The 14,056-nt window shown below is 34.7% G+C and overlaps 1 protein-coding gene across 1 annotated transcript in view; it reads left to right on the forward strand.

Moving 5' to 3' along the window:
- Positions 1–14,056, forward strand: part of MSH4 (mutS homolog 4) — a 116,478-nt gene that overhangs the window by 73,250 nt on the left and 29,172 nt on the right. The window contains exons 10-15 of the mRNA XM_044236441.1: positions 4,572–4,636; positions 6,186–6,355; positions 8,911–9,047; positions 10,040–10,143; positions 11,421–11,545; positions 13,694–13,894. Coding sequence (XP_044092376.1) covers positions 4,572–4,636; positions 6,186–6,355; positions 8,911–9,047; positions 10,040–10,143; positions 11,421–11,545; positions 13,694–13,894 — 802 coding nt within the window. The remainder of the gene's footprint in view (positions 1–4,571; positions 4,637–6,185; positions 6,356–8,910; positions 9,048–10,039; positions 10,144–11,420; positions 11,546–13,693; positions 13,895–14,056) is intronic.

Consider the following 14,056-nt stretch of genomic DNA (forward strand, 5'->3'; position numbering starts at 1 on the left):
GGATTAACCCACTGAGCCACCCAGGTGCCCCAAATTTGAAGCTTTGATATGTCAAAGGAAAGTAAAGGCCAAAGAAAGTTAGGAAAAATTTGTAGCATTTGACAGATAAAATATTAATTTCTGTCATAAAACTCATGTAATTTCATAAGAGAATACTGGAATACCAATAGAAATACAGAAAATGCCCCCAAAATGAAAATCAAAGAGGTTAATAAATAGTACCAAACATGTTCAACCTTACTATTAGTCAAAGAAATACAAATTAAAGTCATTAATATACAAAAGAAGCAAAGTTTTAGGTTTTTTTGTTTGTTTGTTTTTCTCCTTAATGGATACAATTTACTGCTACTCAGAGAACAGTGAGACAGACTTCATAGACAGCTGGTAGGAGTACAAATTGTACATACTTCACAGGGAAGTTTTACAACATCTGTCTTTTGACAGTGTTACAATACTAGAAATCTGTCCAAAAGAACTCAAAAAATACTGACCACAATTTGTGCCCAGTTATGGTTTTTGCAACATGATTTATATTAGAAATTCTAAGTAGTATAGACCTCTAATAATGAGGGGAAGAGACTGTTTTCTAAAGGGTAAAATATTATGATTTATTAAAATTTATGCTATTAAAAGTTTCTAATACTTGTGATGTAGTATTAACTAGGGGAGAAAAGCAATGTGCAATGATAAACTTTTTTTTATTTGAGGTAATGACAGGAAATATACCATAATATTTAAGTAATTTATTTGGAAGGGTGGTAGAATTATAAGCAATTTAAATATTTTTCTTTATGCTTTTATGAATTTTATAGCTTTCATTAGTATTTAAATATTTCCTGTTCATAAGCAAAAGAAAATTATTATTGCCATTGCCTCAAAGCAAACTAAAATAACAGGTAAAAGTCAGGTTAATTGACTCTGGAAAACAGTATGGAGGGTCCTCAAAAGTTGAAAATAGAGCTACTCTATGCCCTAGCCATTGCACTATTTTAATGTAGTTTTGTTTTGTTTTTACTACTGTAAAAAAAAATTGCACTATTTTACTTTGAAAGATACAAATGTAATGAGCCAAAGTGGCACTTGCACCCCAGTGCTTATAGCAGTGTCCACAATAGCCAAACTATGAAAAGAGCATAAATATCCATCAACAGATGAATGGATAAAGAAAATGTAGTGTGTGTGTGTGTGTGTGTGTGTGTGTGTGTATATATACACACACATACAATGGAATATTACACAGCCATCAAAAATGAAATCTTGCCATTTGCAAGACGTGGATGGAACTAGAGCTAAGTGAAATAAGCCAATCAGAGAAAGACAGTTATTATATGATCTCACTGACATGATGAATTTGGGATATAAGACAGGATCATAGGGGAAGTGAGGGAAAAATGAAACAAGATAAAGCCAGAGAGGGAGACAAACCATAAGATATTTTTAATCTCAGGGAAAAATCTGAGGGTTGCTGGAGTGGAGGGGGTTGGTGGAGGGGTGGGGTGACTGGGCGATGGATATTGGGAAGAGTATGTGCTATGGTAAGTGCTGTGAACTGTGTAAGACTGATGAATCACAGATCTGTGCCCCTGAAACAAATAATATGTTAATTACATGTTAATTAAAAATGCCAGGTTAACTATATATGAAAAACCCACAGTGAATATCATTCTCGGCAGGAAAAACCTGAGAGCTTTTCCCCTAAGGTCAGCAACATGACAGGGATGTCCTGTCCAGTAACTCTCTTATTCAGCATTGTACTAGAAGTCCTAACCTGAGCTAGGACAACAAAAGGAAGTAAAAAGTATCCAAATCAGCAAAGAAGAAGTCAAACTTTCACTCTTTGTAGATGACATGATACTCTGTTGAAAACCCAAAAATTACTAGAACTCATACAGGAATTCAGCAACATGGTAGGATATAAAATCAATGCACAGAAGTCAGCTGCATTTCTATACACTAACAATGAGACAGAAGAAAGAGAAATCAAGGAGCTGATCCCATTTACAATTGCACCAAAGACCGTAAGATAACTTAGGAATAAACCTAACCAAAGAGGTAAAGAATCTGTACTCTGAGAACTATAGAATGCTTATGAAAGAAATTGAAGAAGATACAAAGAAATGGAAAACCTCCCATGCTCATGGATTGGAAGAATAAATATTGTTAAAATGTCTATGCTACCCAAAGTAATCTACACATTCAATGCAATCCCTACCAAAATATTATCAACATTTTTCACAGAGCTGGAACAATTAATCTTAAAATTTGTATGGAACCAAAAAGGCCCCAAATAGCCAAAGCATTCTTGAAAGAGAAAACCACAGCTGGTGTCATCACAGTGCTGGACTTCAAGCTGTATTACAAAGCTGTAGTGATCAAGATGGTATGCTACTGGCAGAAGAACATACACATAGATCAATGAAACAGAAAAGAAAACCCAGGAGTGGACTGTGAACTTTATGGTCAACTAATCTTCAACAAAGCAGGAAAGAATGTCCAATGGAAAAAGACAGTCTCTTTAACAAATGGTGTTGGGAAAATTGGACAACCACATGCAAAAGAATGAAACTCAGCAACTTTTTTATGCCTTACACAAAAATAAGGCCAAAATGGATGAAAGACCTAGGAATCCATCAAAATCCTAGATGAGAACACAGGCAGCAGTCTCTTTGACCTTGGTTGCAGGAACTTCTTGCTAGACATGTCTTAAAGACAAGGGAAACAAAGGCAAAAATGAATTATTGGGACTTCAAGACAAAAAGCTATTGCACACCAAAGGAAGCAGTCAACAAAACTAAAAGACAGCATATGGAATGGAAGAAAATACTTGCAAATGACGAATCAGATAAAGGGCTAGTAACCAAGGCCTATATATCCAAGAACTTATCAAACGCAACACCCATAAACCAAAAAATCCAGTCAAGAAGTGGGCAGAAGACATGAATAGGCATTTCTCCAAGAAGACTTCCACATGGCCATCGGACATAGGAAAAGATGTTCAGCATCACTCATCATCAGGGAAATACAAATCAAAACCACAATGAGACAGCACCTCATACCAGTCAGGATGACTAAAATTAACAAGTGAGGAAACAACAAATGGTGGTGAGAATGCAGAGAAAGGGGAATCTTCTTAAACTGGTGGTAGGAATGCAAGCTGGTGCAGCCACTCTGGAAAACAGTATGGAGGTTCCTCAAAAAGTTAAAAATAGAGCTACCCTATTACCCAGCAATTGTACTACTAGGTATTTTTCCAGAGGATACAAACAGTGATTCAAAAGGACACATGAACCCTGATGTTTATAGCAGTAATGTACCATAGCCAAACTATGAAAGGAGCCCAGATACCCACCGACAAATGAATGGATAAAGAAGATGCAGCATATATATACAATGAAATTTACTCAGCCATCAGAAACAATTAAATCTTGTCATTTGCAACCATGTAGATGGAATTAGAGGTTATTACCCTGAATGAAATAAGTCAGTCAGAGAAGGACAAATATCATATAATTTCATTCGTGTGGAATTTATAAAACAAAACAGATGAACCTAGGGAAGGGAAGGAAAAGTAAAATAAGATGAAAAAGGAGAGTGAAGCAAACCATAAGAGACTCTTAACTACAGGGAACAAACTGGGGGTTACTGGAGTGGAGTGTATGGGGGGAAGGGATAATTGGGTGGTCATTAAGGAGGACACTTGATGTAATGAGCACTGGGTGTTACATGCAACTGATGAATCATGAAACTCTACCTCTGAAGCTAATAATACACTGTATATTAATTAATTGACTTTAAATACATGAAAAAAATTTTAAGTTAAAAAAAGTTAACTGTTTCCCTCTTGTTTCTAGTTATTTAAATAGTGACCACTTATAGTTTCCATTAAGCAAAATTAAACTTCTACTTTTGCCATATAAGAATGGAGAGGGTTATGGACATTGGGGAGGGTATGTGCTTTTGGGTAAATTGGAAGGGGAGATGAACCATGAGAGACTATGGACTCTGAAAAACAATCTGAGGGGTTTGAAGTGGCAGGGGGGTGGGAGGTTGGGGTACCAGGTGGCGGGTATTATAGAGGGCACAGCTTGCATGGAGCACTGGATGTGGTGAAAAAATAATGAATACTGTTTTTCTGAAAATAAATAAATTGGGAAAAAAAAAGAATGGAGAAATTGCTCTATTTATAAATATGCAAAGCACTTTTTCAGTTTAATGCATATTTAAAACCCGCATTTTGGAATGATATGCAGAGTACTCTAAATGTACAATAATAGCTGTTTAAATTCCTAACTTCAATAAGTAGTTGAATGCTAAAAATTAGTTGAAAGACAAGAAAAACTAAAGTCATAAGAGTAGAGCACTGGATGCCCTTTAGTCAGGTGCTCTTTATCTGGAAAATGGGAAAGATACCATCTGTCCTCACCTACATACCTAAAATATCTTTTATGAGTATACAAATGAGATGAAGCAAGAAAACTCTTGGTAAACTGCAAGTATTAAATGTAAAATGTTATGTTTGAATAGTGTTATAATTTATTATTTTTAACCAATTTTATTTTATTTTTTAACAGATTGCTTTGGGGAACTGTAGCACACCTTTATTAAGAGCTTACTGTGGTTCCTTGGAAGATAAGAGGTCTTTGTCACTCAACTGTTAATTAAATATCCATGCTAATTATTCCTTTCTTCCTGATCATGAATGATTTTAAGGACTCTAACTGTAATCAATAGAACAATTACTTGAACTCTGGTTAACAATCTTTAAACTATTCATCAAAGTCCTAATTATACATTACATCTTATAAGTACCCATAAATAGGGTAACAGCACATTGAGTTTTTGTGTTAATAGGCAATTAGAATAATATTAAAAATTGAAATCATACACAGTTTTGATATTTCTTCTTTTAGCCATTCCCCATGGAAAGACTTGCAAATATGAAAGTACATATTTCTCTTGTAAATCATAAAGGGCTTGATGTAACCAAAAAATAGTAGATATAAATATTGAATAAGAGATCTAAATACAGGGTGCCTGGGTGGCTCAGTGGGTTAAGCCACTGCCTTCGGCTTAGGTCATGATCTCAGGGTCCTGGGATCGAGTCCCGCATCGGGCTCTCTGCTCAGCAGGGAGCCTGCTTCCCTCTCTCACTCTCTCTCTGCCTGCCTCTCCGCCTACTTGTGATCTCTGTCAAATAAATAAATAAAATCTTAAAAAAAAAAAGAGATCTAAATACAGTTTAATATTGTTTTTAGCAATGACATCTAGCTTCTTGACCAAAAAGACATGTGTTGCTTAAGAACTGTTATTTTACCGATTCAGTATTCACATCTTTTATAAGCCACAAACTGAGGCTAATAATAAAACAGGATTACAAATAGCATACAGAACAGGATAAAACGAAGGTTAGGAAAATAGGTGTTACCAGAGTTTTGGTTTGCATGATCCCTGTACTTAATTACTGATTATTGTGAGGTTTCTCTTACACTGTCTTACAATATGTGTTTAGTTTGTCTGGCCCCACCTGAAGGCAAGAACCAAACACTTAATTCTTCTTTGGATCTGTGCACCAAACACAGTGATCATACATGCTATAAGTAAATGTTGACTGAGTTAATGAACACAAAGCCAGAATTTTTATAACAGTTCTTCAGGGATATATTTTATACTCATAGGGACAGTCAGGGGTTTAATTTGGGAGATTTTTAAAAAAAAGATTTTATTTATTTGTCAGAGAAAGAGAAAGGGAGAGAGCACCAGCAAGGGGAGCAGCAGGCAGAGGGAGAAGCAGGCTTCCTGCTGAGCAAGGAGCCTAATGCTAGACTTAATTCCAGGACTCTGGGATCATGACCTGAGCCAAAGGCAGACGCTTAACTAACTGGGCCACCCAGGCATCCTTGGGAGAGCTTTTTATTAGCAGTTATAGAATTGTTCCTGGTGACTTCATGTTACTTTAAGAGACTAGTCCTGATTGACAGGATATTTTAAAATTTTTATAGTCACGGTCTAGTTTATGTAATGTAATATACATATATTATTAAATTATTTAAATAATTTTCAATAGATTTCAAGAAAGAGTTGTTATATTTAAAATTGTCTATTCCAAGAAAATATGTCATTAACTGTGACTCAAATTACGAATTAAAATAATCATTTGCCTTATTGCCTATAATGTTCTTTTTTAGGTTTGGAATCATACTTGAAAAAATTAAAACCATAATTAATGATGATGCAAGATACATGAAAGGATGCCTGAACATGAGGACTCAGAAGTGCTACGCAGTGAGATCCAACATAAATGAATTTCTTGACATAGCTAGAAGAACATATACAGAGATTGTAGATGACATAGCAGGTAATTTAATTACTTCACTGTATTTTTCTGTTTTTTCTTAAATTAAACCTTTTTAGAACATGTGCTTTTCTGCTGGTGATAACAGGCCATGCATATTTTTTAAATTTTTTTTACCAAAAGAGATAAGGTTAACACTGTCATTTAAAATATATTAAAATACGATTTTGAAAATAAGTATCTCTAAGTGTTAGAATGTGTCTATTTTTTTCTCCAAACTTAAATATTTCAGAGGAAGAGATGTATTTGTCTAGAAGAGGTAGCATTTGAGTAACTACCACTGTATTTAATTTCTAGTTAAGTACTACTTCATTTAACAAATTTATGGAATTTCTTATAAATATAGACACTGTTTTGGGTACTAGGACTATATTGTGAACATGATAAAGTCCCTGTCCTCATGGAGTTTATGTTATAGTAGGGAAGACAGAAAAGAAAATAAATGCTTGTGTGTGGAATGTATATGTGTGAGTGTGTGTGCATGTGTATGTGGTATGTGTGTGTTCATATGTATAGATAGGTAGATAGATCCGTATATCAGTCACATAGATCATATGCTATAAATGGGTATAAATATATGATGAAAAATATAGCAGGTTATAGGGTCTGAGATTGATTGGGTGTGGAAGCATAGAGGATGGGAATGTTTTTAGTAGACAGAATAGCCTAGAAAGGAATCCCATATACTGGCAATGGTACAAACCAAAGTACAAAGGTTAATGAAACCTCAATGGATGAGAAAAGAAATTGGTTAGGATGGAATGGGGTATTCCCTGATAGAACTTGTAAGAGGTAAGATTGAAAATGTAGGCTGGGGACCAGAATTTGTCTTTGAAGGCTGGGCGTTTGGGGTTTTTTCTTCCCCTTAAAGAATGTAGCGGCACTGAGACATTTTTTCTCTGTAGAGTGAAATTGATCAAGAAGATTGGTTGAATGGGGCACCTGGGTGGCTCAGTGGGTTAAAGCCTCTGCCTTTGGCTCAGTTCGTGATCTCAGGGTCCTGGGATGGAGTCCCCCATCGGGCTCTCTGCTCAGCAGGGAGCCTGCCTCCTCCTCCTCCTCTCTCTCTCTGCCTGTCTCTCTGCCTACTTGTGATCTGTCAAATAAATAAATAAATAAAAATCTTAAAAAAAAAAAAAAGAAGATTGGTTGAATGAATTTGAGTAGAGCAATGGAGACAGGGAAACCATTTTAAACTATTACAAGCTAAAACATTTGAGTGATAGCAGTGTATATGAGAGAAATGCAAATGTTGAAATGAGTTAATAATTGAGTAGTTATGGGCATAGTAAAGGGAAATGTAGCTATTGGTGCTAATTGAAATTTCTAACCTGAAAGTAGTGGTATCACTGAGAGAAGCAGGAAAATTGTTGGAAAAACTATTTTAAGGAATAAAAATGTTAATTTTCTCAAGTAATGTTCCAAGCATTAATGATGATCAAGTTAAAAATAAAAATTTACCAGGCACCTGGGTGGCTCAGTGGGTTAAAGCCTCTGCCTTTGGTTCAGGTTGTGCTCCAAGGGTCCTGGGATCGAGCCCTACATCGGGCTCTCTGCTCTGCAGGGAGCCTGCTTCCTCCTCTCTCTCTGCCTGCTTCTCTGCCTACTTGTGATCTCCATCTCTCAAATAAATAAATAAAATCTTTAAAATAAATAAATAAAAATTTAGAACTCTGTGGCAAGTTTGAAGATGATAGGAAAATTTGGATATTTTAAGTATTTGTTGTATCACCATTTCCTTTTTGGAATATTTTGTTTTGCAAAATATGTTTTGTAGAGAGAATTTCTTATTCTGAACTAATGATTATAATAATTTACATGACTATTCACTTTTTAAAAAGTTAAATGAAAACATATTCTAATAGAGTATGAAATAGTCTTAGTTTAATTTTTAACAGTTTTTTTTTTTACTTTCAAACTACCTACCTATAAAATGACTATCTTTGTACTACCAATTTTTTTCTATGTGTTAGACATTAAAAATCTTTATAGTGGATAAAGAAGATATGGTCCATATATACAACGGAGTATTATGCCTCCATCAGGAAGGATATATCCCCAACTTTTGTATCAACATGGATGGGACTGGAAGAGATTATGCTGAGTGAAATAAGTCAAGCAGAGAGAGTCAATTATCATAATGGCTTCACTTACTTGTGGAGCATAAGGAGTAACGCAGAGGACATTGAGAGAAGGAGAGGAGAAGAGAGTGGGGGGAAATTGGAGGGGGAGATGAACCACGAGAGACTGTGGACTCTGAGAAACAAATTGAGAGTTTTGGAAGGGAGGGGGGTGGGCGGTTAGGTGAGCCTGGTGGTGGGTATTAAGGAGGGCACATATTGCATGGAGCAGTGGGTCTGATACATAAACAATGAATACTGGAATGCTGAAAAAAAGAAAATAAAGTTAAAAATGTGTAAATAAAGAAAAAAATCTTTACAGTTTAAAAGAGTAGCAAGACCTTCCTATTTACATATAAAAACCAACAAAAGTGATTTTTTAAAAACAGTAATATTCTCATTAAAATTCTTTCTGTTTTTCTTGTTTCTGGTCACTAGGAATGATATCGCAGCTTGCAGAAAAATATAGTCTTCCTTTAAGGACAAGTTTTAGCTCTGCTCGAGGATTTTTCATTCAGATGACTACCGACTATACAGCTCTACCCAATAATCGACTTCCTTCAGAATTTATTAAGGTTCATTTTAGAGTTTTGGTTTGGAAATTATTTTTTCTGAAATACATTTTACATTTTTTCAGACATTCCTTGAATTTTACATGCCATATTTTTCAAATGTTCTATATATTGCTTTCCTATTCCTGTAAATCTAACAGTTACACTAATGTAAGAGTTGAGTTAGAAACTTCTAATTTTCTTATTTTGGGGGAGAAACACCAAACAGTGCATCCCACAGTTCTGGAAGCTTGGTATGTATAAAAAAAAAAAAAAAAGGAAATTTAAAAAGTCCAAAAGATAATTTGATCAAAGGAATTTGGAAAATATTGTACCATCTCCTTGTCTTAGGTAGTTCTCAATGCACATTTGCCTATTAAAGGTTTAAAAATCCTGAAATAAAGAAATCTGCTAACTTTTTAAAATCCAATATTGCCATACCTTTGAACCAGGGAAATATTTATTCTTAAATACACACCCACATCTTCATGATATACCAGTTTGGGAAAAGTCTAACCCACTCTAATTTTGTTTTCTGTGCTCTCAGGGGGTACCTTTTTTTTTGACAAAAACAAACCATTTAACACATTGTATTAACAGGTAATAGGGGATAGAAAAAGCAAAGAATTGGTTGAGATATGGTAATGGGATTAGAAATTGAGTGAGGTTCAGATATGGGGCAAGGCCCAAGATGGGTCAGAGTTGGAGTGAAAATTACTGATATCTGTCATGCATATTACTGGGTAATAAGATGTACTGTCTGACATTTCTGCAGAGCTATTTTAAGATCTGTTCAAATAGTTGTGCCAAAATAATGTAGGTTAACTTTAGTGCTTTAACTTTGAAAGTGTTCTTTTCTTTTTTGCAGACATTATTTGAGACATTATTTGTGATGCTTTATCTCCAAAATTAATTAACCTAAATATCTATACTGTTTAAAATGTGTATGTTTTATTTTATAGGAGTATACACACATCTTGATAGTTTTTTAATTTTGTTTTTTAATTTCCTAGCAGATATCTAAAGTGAAAAGTTCTTATACCTTTACATCAGCAGACTTAATTAAAATGAATGAAAGATGTCAAGAATCTTTGAGAGAAATCTATCATATGACTTATATGTAAGTCCACTTGAAATTTTTGAATATTAAATTGGTTCGACTTGAAGCATTATAATAAATTTTCATTAATTGACTTTTGTTTGATAGGAGAAAATTATAAAATTATGATTGTTAACAAAGAAAGAACATTTCCTGGAAGAACAGTTAAAACTTTTAAAGTCTGTCATTGTAATTGGGATTGCTCAGCCTTACAGAAGATTTAGGGCAAATCTATTGCAAAAACAAAAACAAAAAAAATCATTATACTTAATACTTCCATAGTATGCATTCTACCATGATGCAGAATTTGACACATGATGGGCTTATCTTGGGCTTCATTCAGTTATTCATTTCTTATGTTATGCAAGCCCTGAACTTCATTTATATATAAAATTACAATAGTGCCAGTCTTTTGCTGATCATGAAACAGCAGCAGTACAGCTAGAAATAAGAATAGATCATTCGTGGGTGGGGTTAGGGAGGGCCTAGCAAAATAAAAAATGATCATTCATAATGAGCTAAGTTGATAAAGACAAATGTTGGACTTTCAAAACAATTTCAAGGCATAGACCACAGAGATTATGAGATCTAATAGGTTTGGGGAACATATTTCTCCTCATAAGGGAAAAACCAAGACCTTGAGCTAGTATCAAGAGTCAGATGCTTAACCAGCTGAGCCACCCAGGCACCCCTTAAGATTTGTTTGTTTGTTTGTTTTAAGTAATCTCTACACTCTTTCTCTTGAACTCATAACCGGACCAAGAGTCACATATTCTACCAACAGAGCCAGCCAGGTGCTCCAAGGAAAACCTTTTATATTATGTCACAGTGTAACACCTCTGCTATATAAAAGCTTAAATAATTATGTTGTTAGGGTGTGTGTGTATGTGTGTTATGAAAGAGAGAGAATATAGTAACTTTTATGTTGAATTTAACATTTAAAAAAACACAAAATAATTAGCAGGTGGGGTCTGTTGAAGTATATTAAGGTCTTATTTGACCTATAAAATAATTTTATTAATGAAAATTAATTTTACTAGTATTTAATAACAGCAGTCATTTCTAAAACATGATGTTAACATACCAGAAGATGTATTCTTGCTACAAATCCCTTGAACTCAAGGAACTTCAATTTCCTAATCTCTAAAATGAGGCAAAAGAACAATAGATTTACCTGTGGAATACAACTGAACTCTGAATGGTATTTTACCTTAGGCAATACATTTGATATTGTTTTATAATTATATTGTATGTCTCTCTTTAAAATCAATACCTGACTTCCAAATGTATACTTTCAGGATAGTGTGCAAACTGCTTAGTGAGATTTATGAACATATTCATTGCTTATATAAACTATCTGATACTGTGTCAATGCTGGATATGCTACTGTCATTTGCTCATGCCTGCACTCTTTCTGACTATGGTAAGTTACTTTCTTTGGAATAAATATGTTGTGTACTGGGGTGCCTGGGTGGCTCAGTGGGTTAAGCCTCTGCCTTCAGCTCAGGTCATGGTCCCAGGGTCCCATGGTCCTGAGATCAAGCCCTGCATGGGGCTCTCTGATCAGCAGGGAGCATGCTTTCCCATCTCTCTCTGCCTGCCTCTTGGCCTACTTGTGATCTCTCTCTCTCTCAAATAAATAAACAAAATCTTTTAAATAAATAAATAAACAAATAATTATGTTGTGTACTGAAATTTGTATTCCATCCAAGTAATTTTATATAACAATTATGAATGCTTTATTTTTTTACCTGAAGTATAGTCTCTTGCCTCTGGTCTTAGACTAAGACTTAAAGTAGAGGAAGTAAAATTACTCTTAAAATTTATTTTTAAAAGTAAGAAAATTATTTACTGAGAAATTGATAAGTGAGAAAGAAAATACTGCAAGAAACTTTAAAAGGTTTCCCCAAATAGGAAAGACTGAAAAGCTTCCTCCTTGGTGAAAATAACAGTGATCCAAAATGATAAAGTTCAAGTCTGAGTGAGACTCCTGAGAAGCAGTGTGACAGAAGCAGATGAGAGAAATGAATCTCCAAGTGAACATTTTCTAAACTAGCTCTTTAGATGTGAGCATCTTAAGATCAGGGATTATATCATATATTTTTAATCTGTTTTTAAAACTATTTTTAATAGTTTTCTTAGCTATTAAGATATTTGATGTTGCTCCATTTTAATTTGAGAGGGATCATCCTGAAACTCCAAACTTATAAATAATAACTTCTGGTCTTAAAAATACTTTTAAAGTAGTTTAAAAATTATTTTCTAACCAACCTCTCTCTCTTATAACGAATGCTTTTGAGTTTATCCATGTGTTTCCTGTAGAAGCATATAGGATTTTAGTGTTTCCTTGTCCCCATGTCATGTCTTCCTCCCTTTACCTTAAAAGGTATTCATAGAAACCTGATCTTTATATATTTCTATAAATTAATATATTTTGTGTCTGTTTTGCCTATCATCTGGGTATTCTTTTTAGACAAAATTTGTGTAAGTTTCTGGACATAAAATTATATTTACATTTGGTTTTACTTTATATCCATACATCACTTGAAAAGCTAAGTATGCCAAATTTGAAAAAAAGCCTAAGATGGGATTAAGTAAATGTGCAATTTTTTTTAAAGATTTTATTTATTTATTTGACAGAGAGAGAGAAAGAGACCACAAGCAGGCAGAGGGAGAGAGAGAAGCAGGCTCCTTGCTGAGCAAGAAGCCTGATGTGGGACTTGATCCCAGGACCCTGGGATCATGACCTGAGCAGAAGGCAGCCACTTAACCGACTGAGCCACCCGGGTGTCCCGTAAATGTGCAATTTTGTAGTACTGGTAATTAATTGTTATTTTAAAAGTATTATCAGGATGCTTGGGTGGCTCAGTTGTTAAGCGTCTGACTCTTGATTTCAGCTCAGACCATGATCCTATGGTCATAAGATTGAGTCCCATGTTGGGTTCCACAATCAGTGGGAAGTCTGCTTGAGATTCTCCTTCTGCCCACCCCCCAGCTCACACTCTCTCTCTTTCTCTCAAAAAAAAAAAAAAAAAAAAAAAAGTATTATCAGGGTGCCTGGGTGGCTCAGTCAGTTAAATGGCTGCCTTCAGCTCAGGTCTTTCATCCCAGAGTCCTGGGATCAAGCCCCACATTGGGCTCCCTGTTTGGAAGGAAGCCTGCTTCTCCCTCTTCTGCTCCCCCTGCTTATGCCCACTCTTTCTTTCTTTCTCTCTCTCTCTCTATGTCAAATAAATAAATAAAACCTTTTAAAAAAGGTATTATCAATGGCTAGTTGACTCTTTTTAATCTATATAGATCTGGAAACGTTACACAGACTATTTTGGAGCTCAGGACAATGACAAAGAACTAAATCCTAGGGTTCCCTGGAAGTGAATAAAAGTTGTGATGGTGATTAGAATGTGTCAGTTACAATCTAAAGGAATTTTGGTAGAGATTTAAGATAAAAAAGTACCTTAATGCTTTGTCCCAAATTGACCCTAGTAAAATCACACTTACACACCACAAAGAACATTAAACGTAAATATTTTAATCTTATGAAACCGTTCTTTTTCTTTTTTTTTTTTTTCAGTTCGGCCAGAATTTACTGATACTTTAGCAATCAAACAGGGATGGCATCCCATTCTTGAAAAAATATCTGTGGAAAAACCGATTGCCAACAATACTTATATAACAGAAGGAAGTAATTTTTTGATCATAACTGGACCTAATATGAGTGGGAAATCCACATATTTAAAACAGATTGCCCTTTGTCAGATTATGGCCCAGATTGGTAAATTATGGTTTTACTTCATACTTAGCAATTCTGTTTCCCATTTGAAATGCTTTGTGCCTAATATTTTAGATCCAGGTGCCTTAATTAGTTTGGAGTAGGTTTTCTTACCTAAAAATGTAATAGTGCCTATTATGTAGATCATAACTTTTACTATTTGGT

This window comes from Neovison vison, chromosome 2 (genome assembly GCF_020171115.1).
Source record: "Neovison vison isolate M4711 chromosome 2, ASM_NN_V1, whole genome shotgun sequence".
Taxonomy (NCBI): domain Eukaryota; kingdom Metazoa; phylum Chordata; class Mammalia; order Carnivora; family Mustelidae; genus Neogale; species Neogale vison.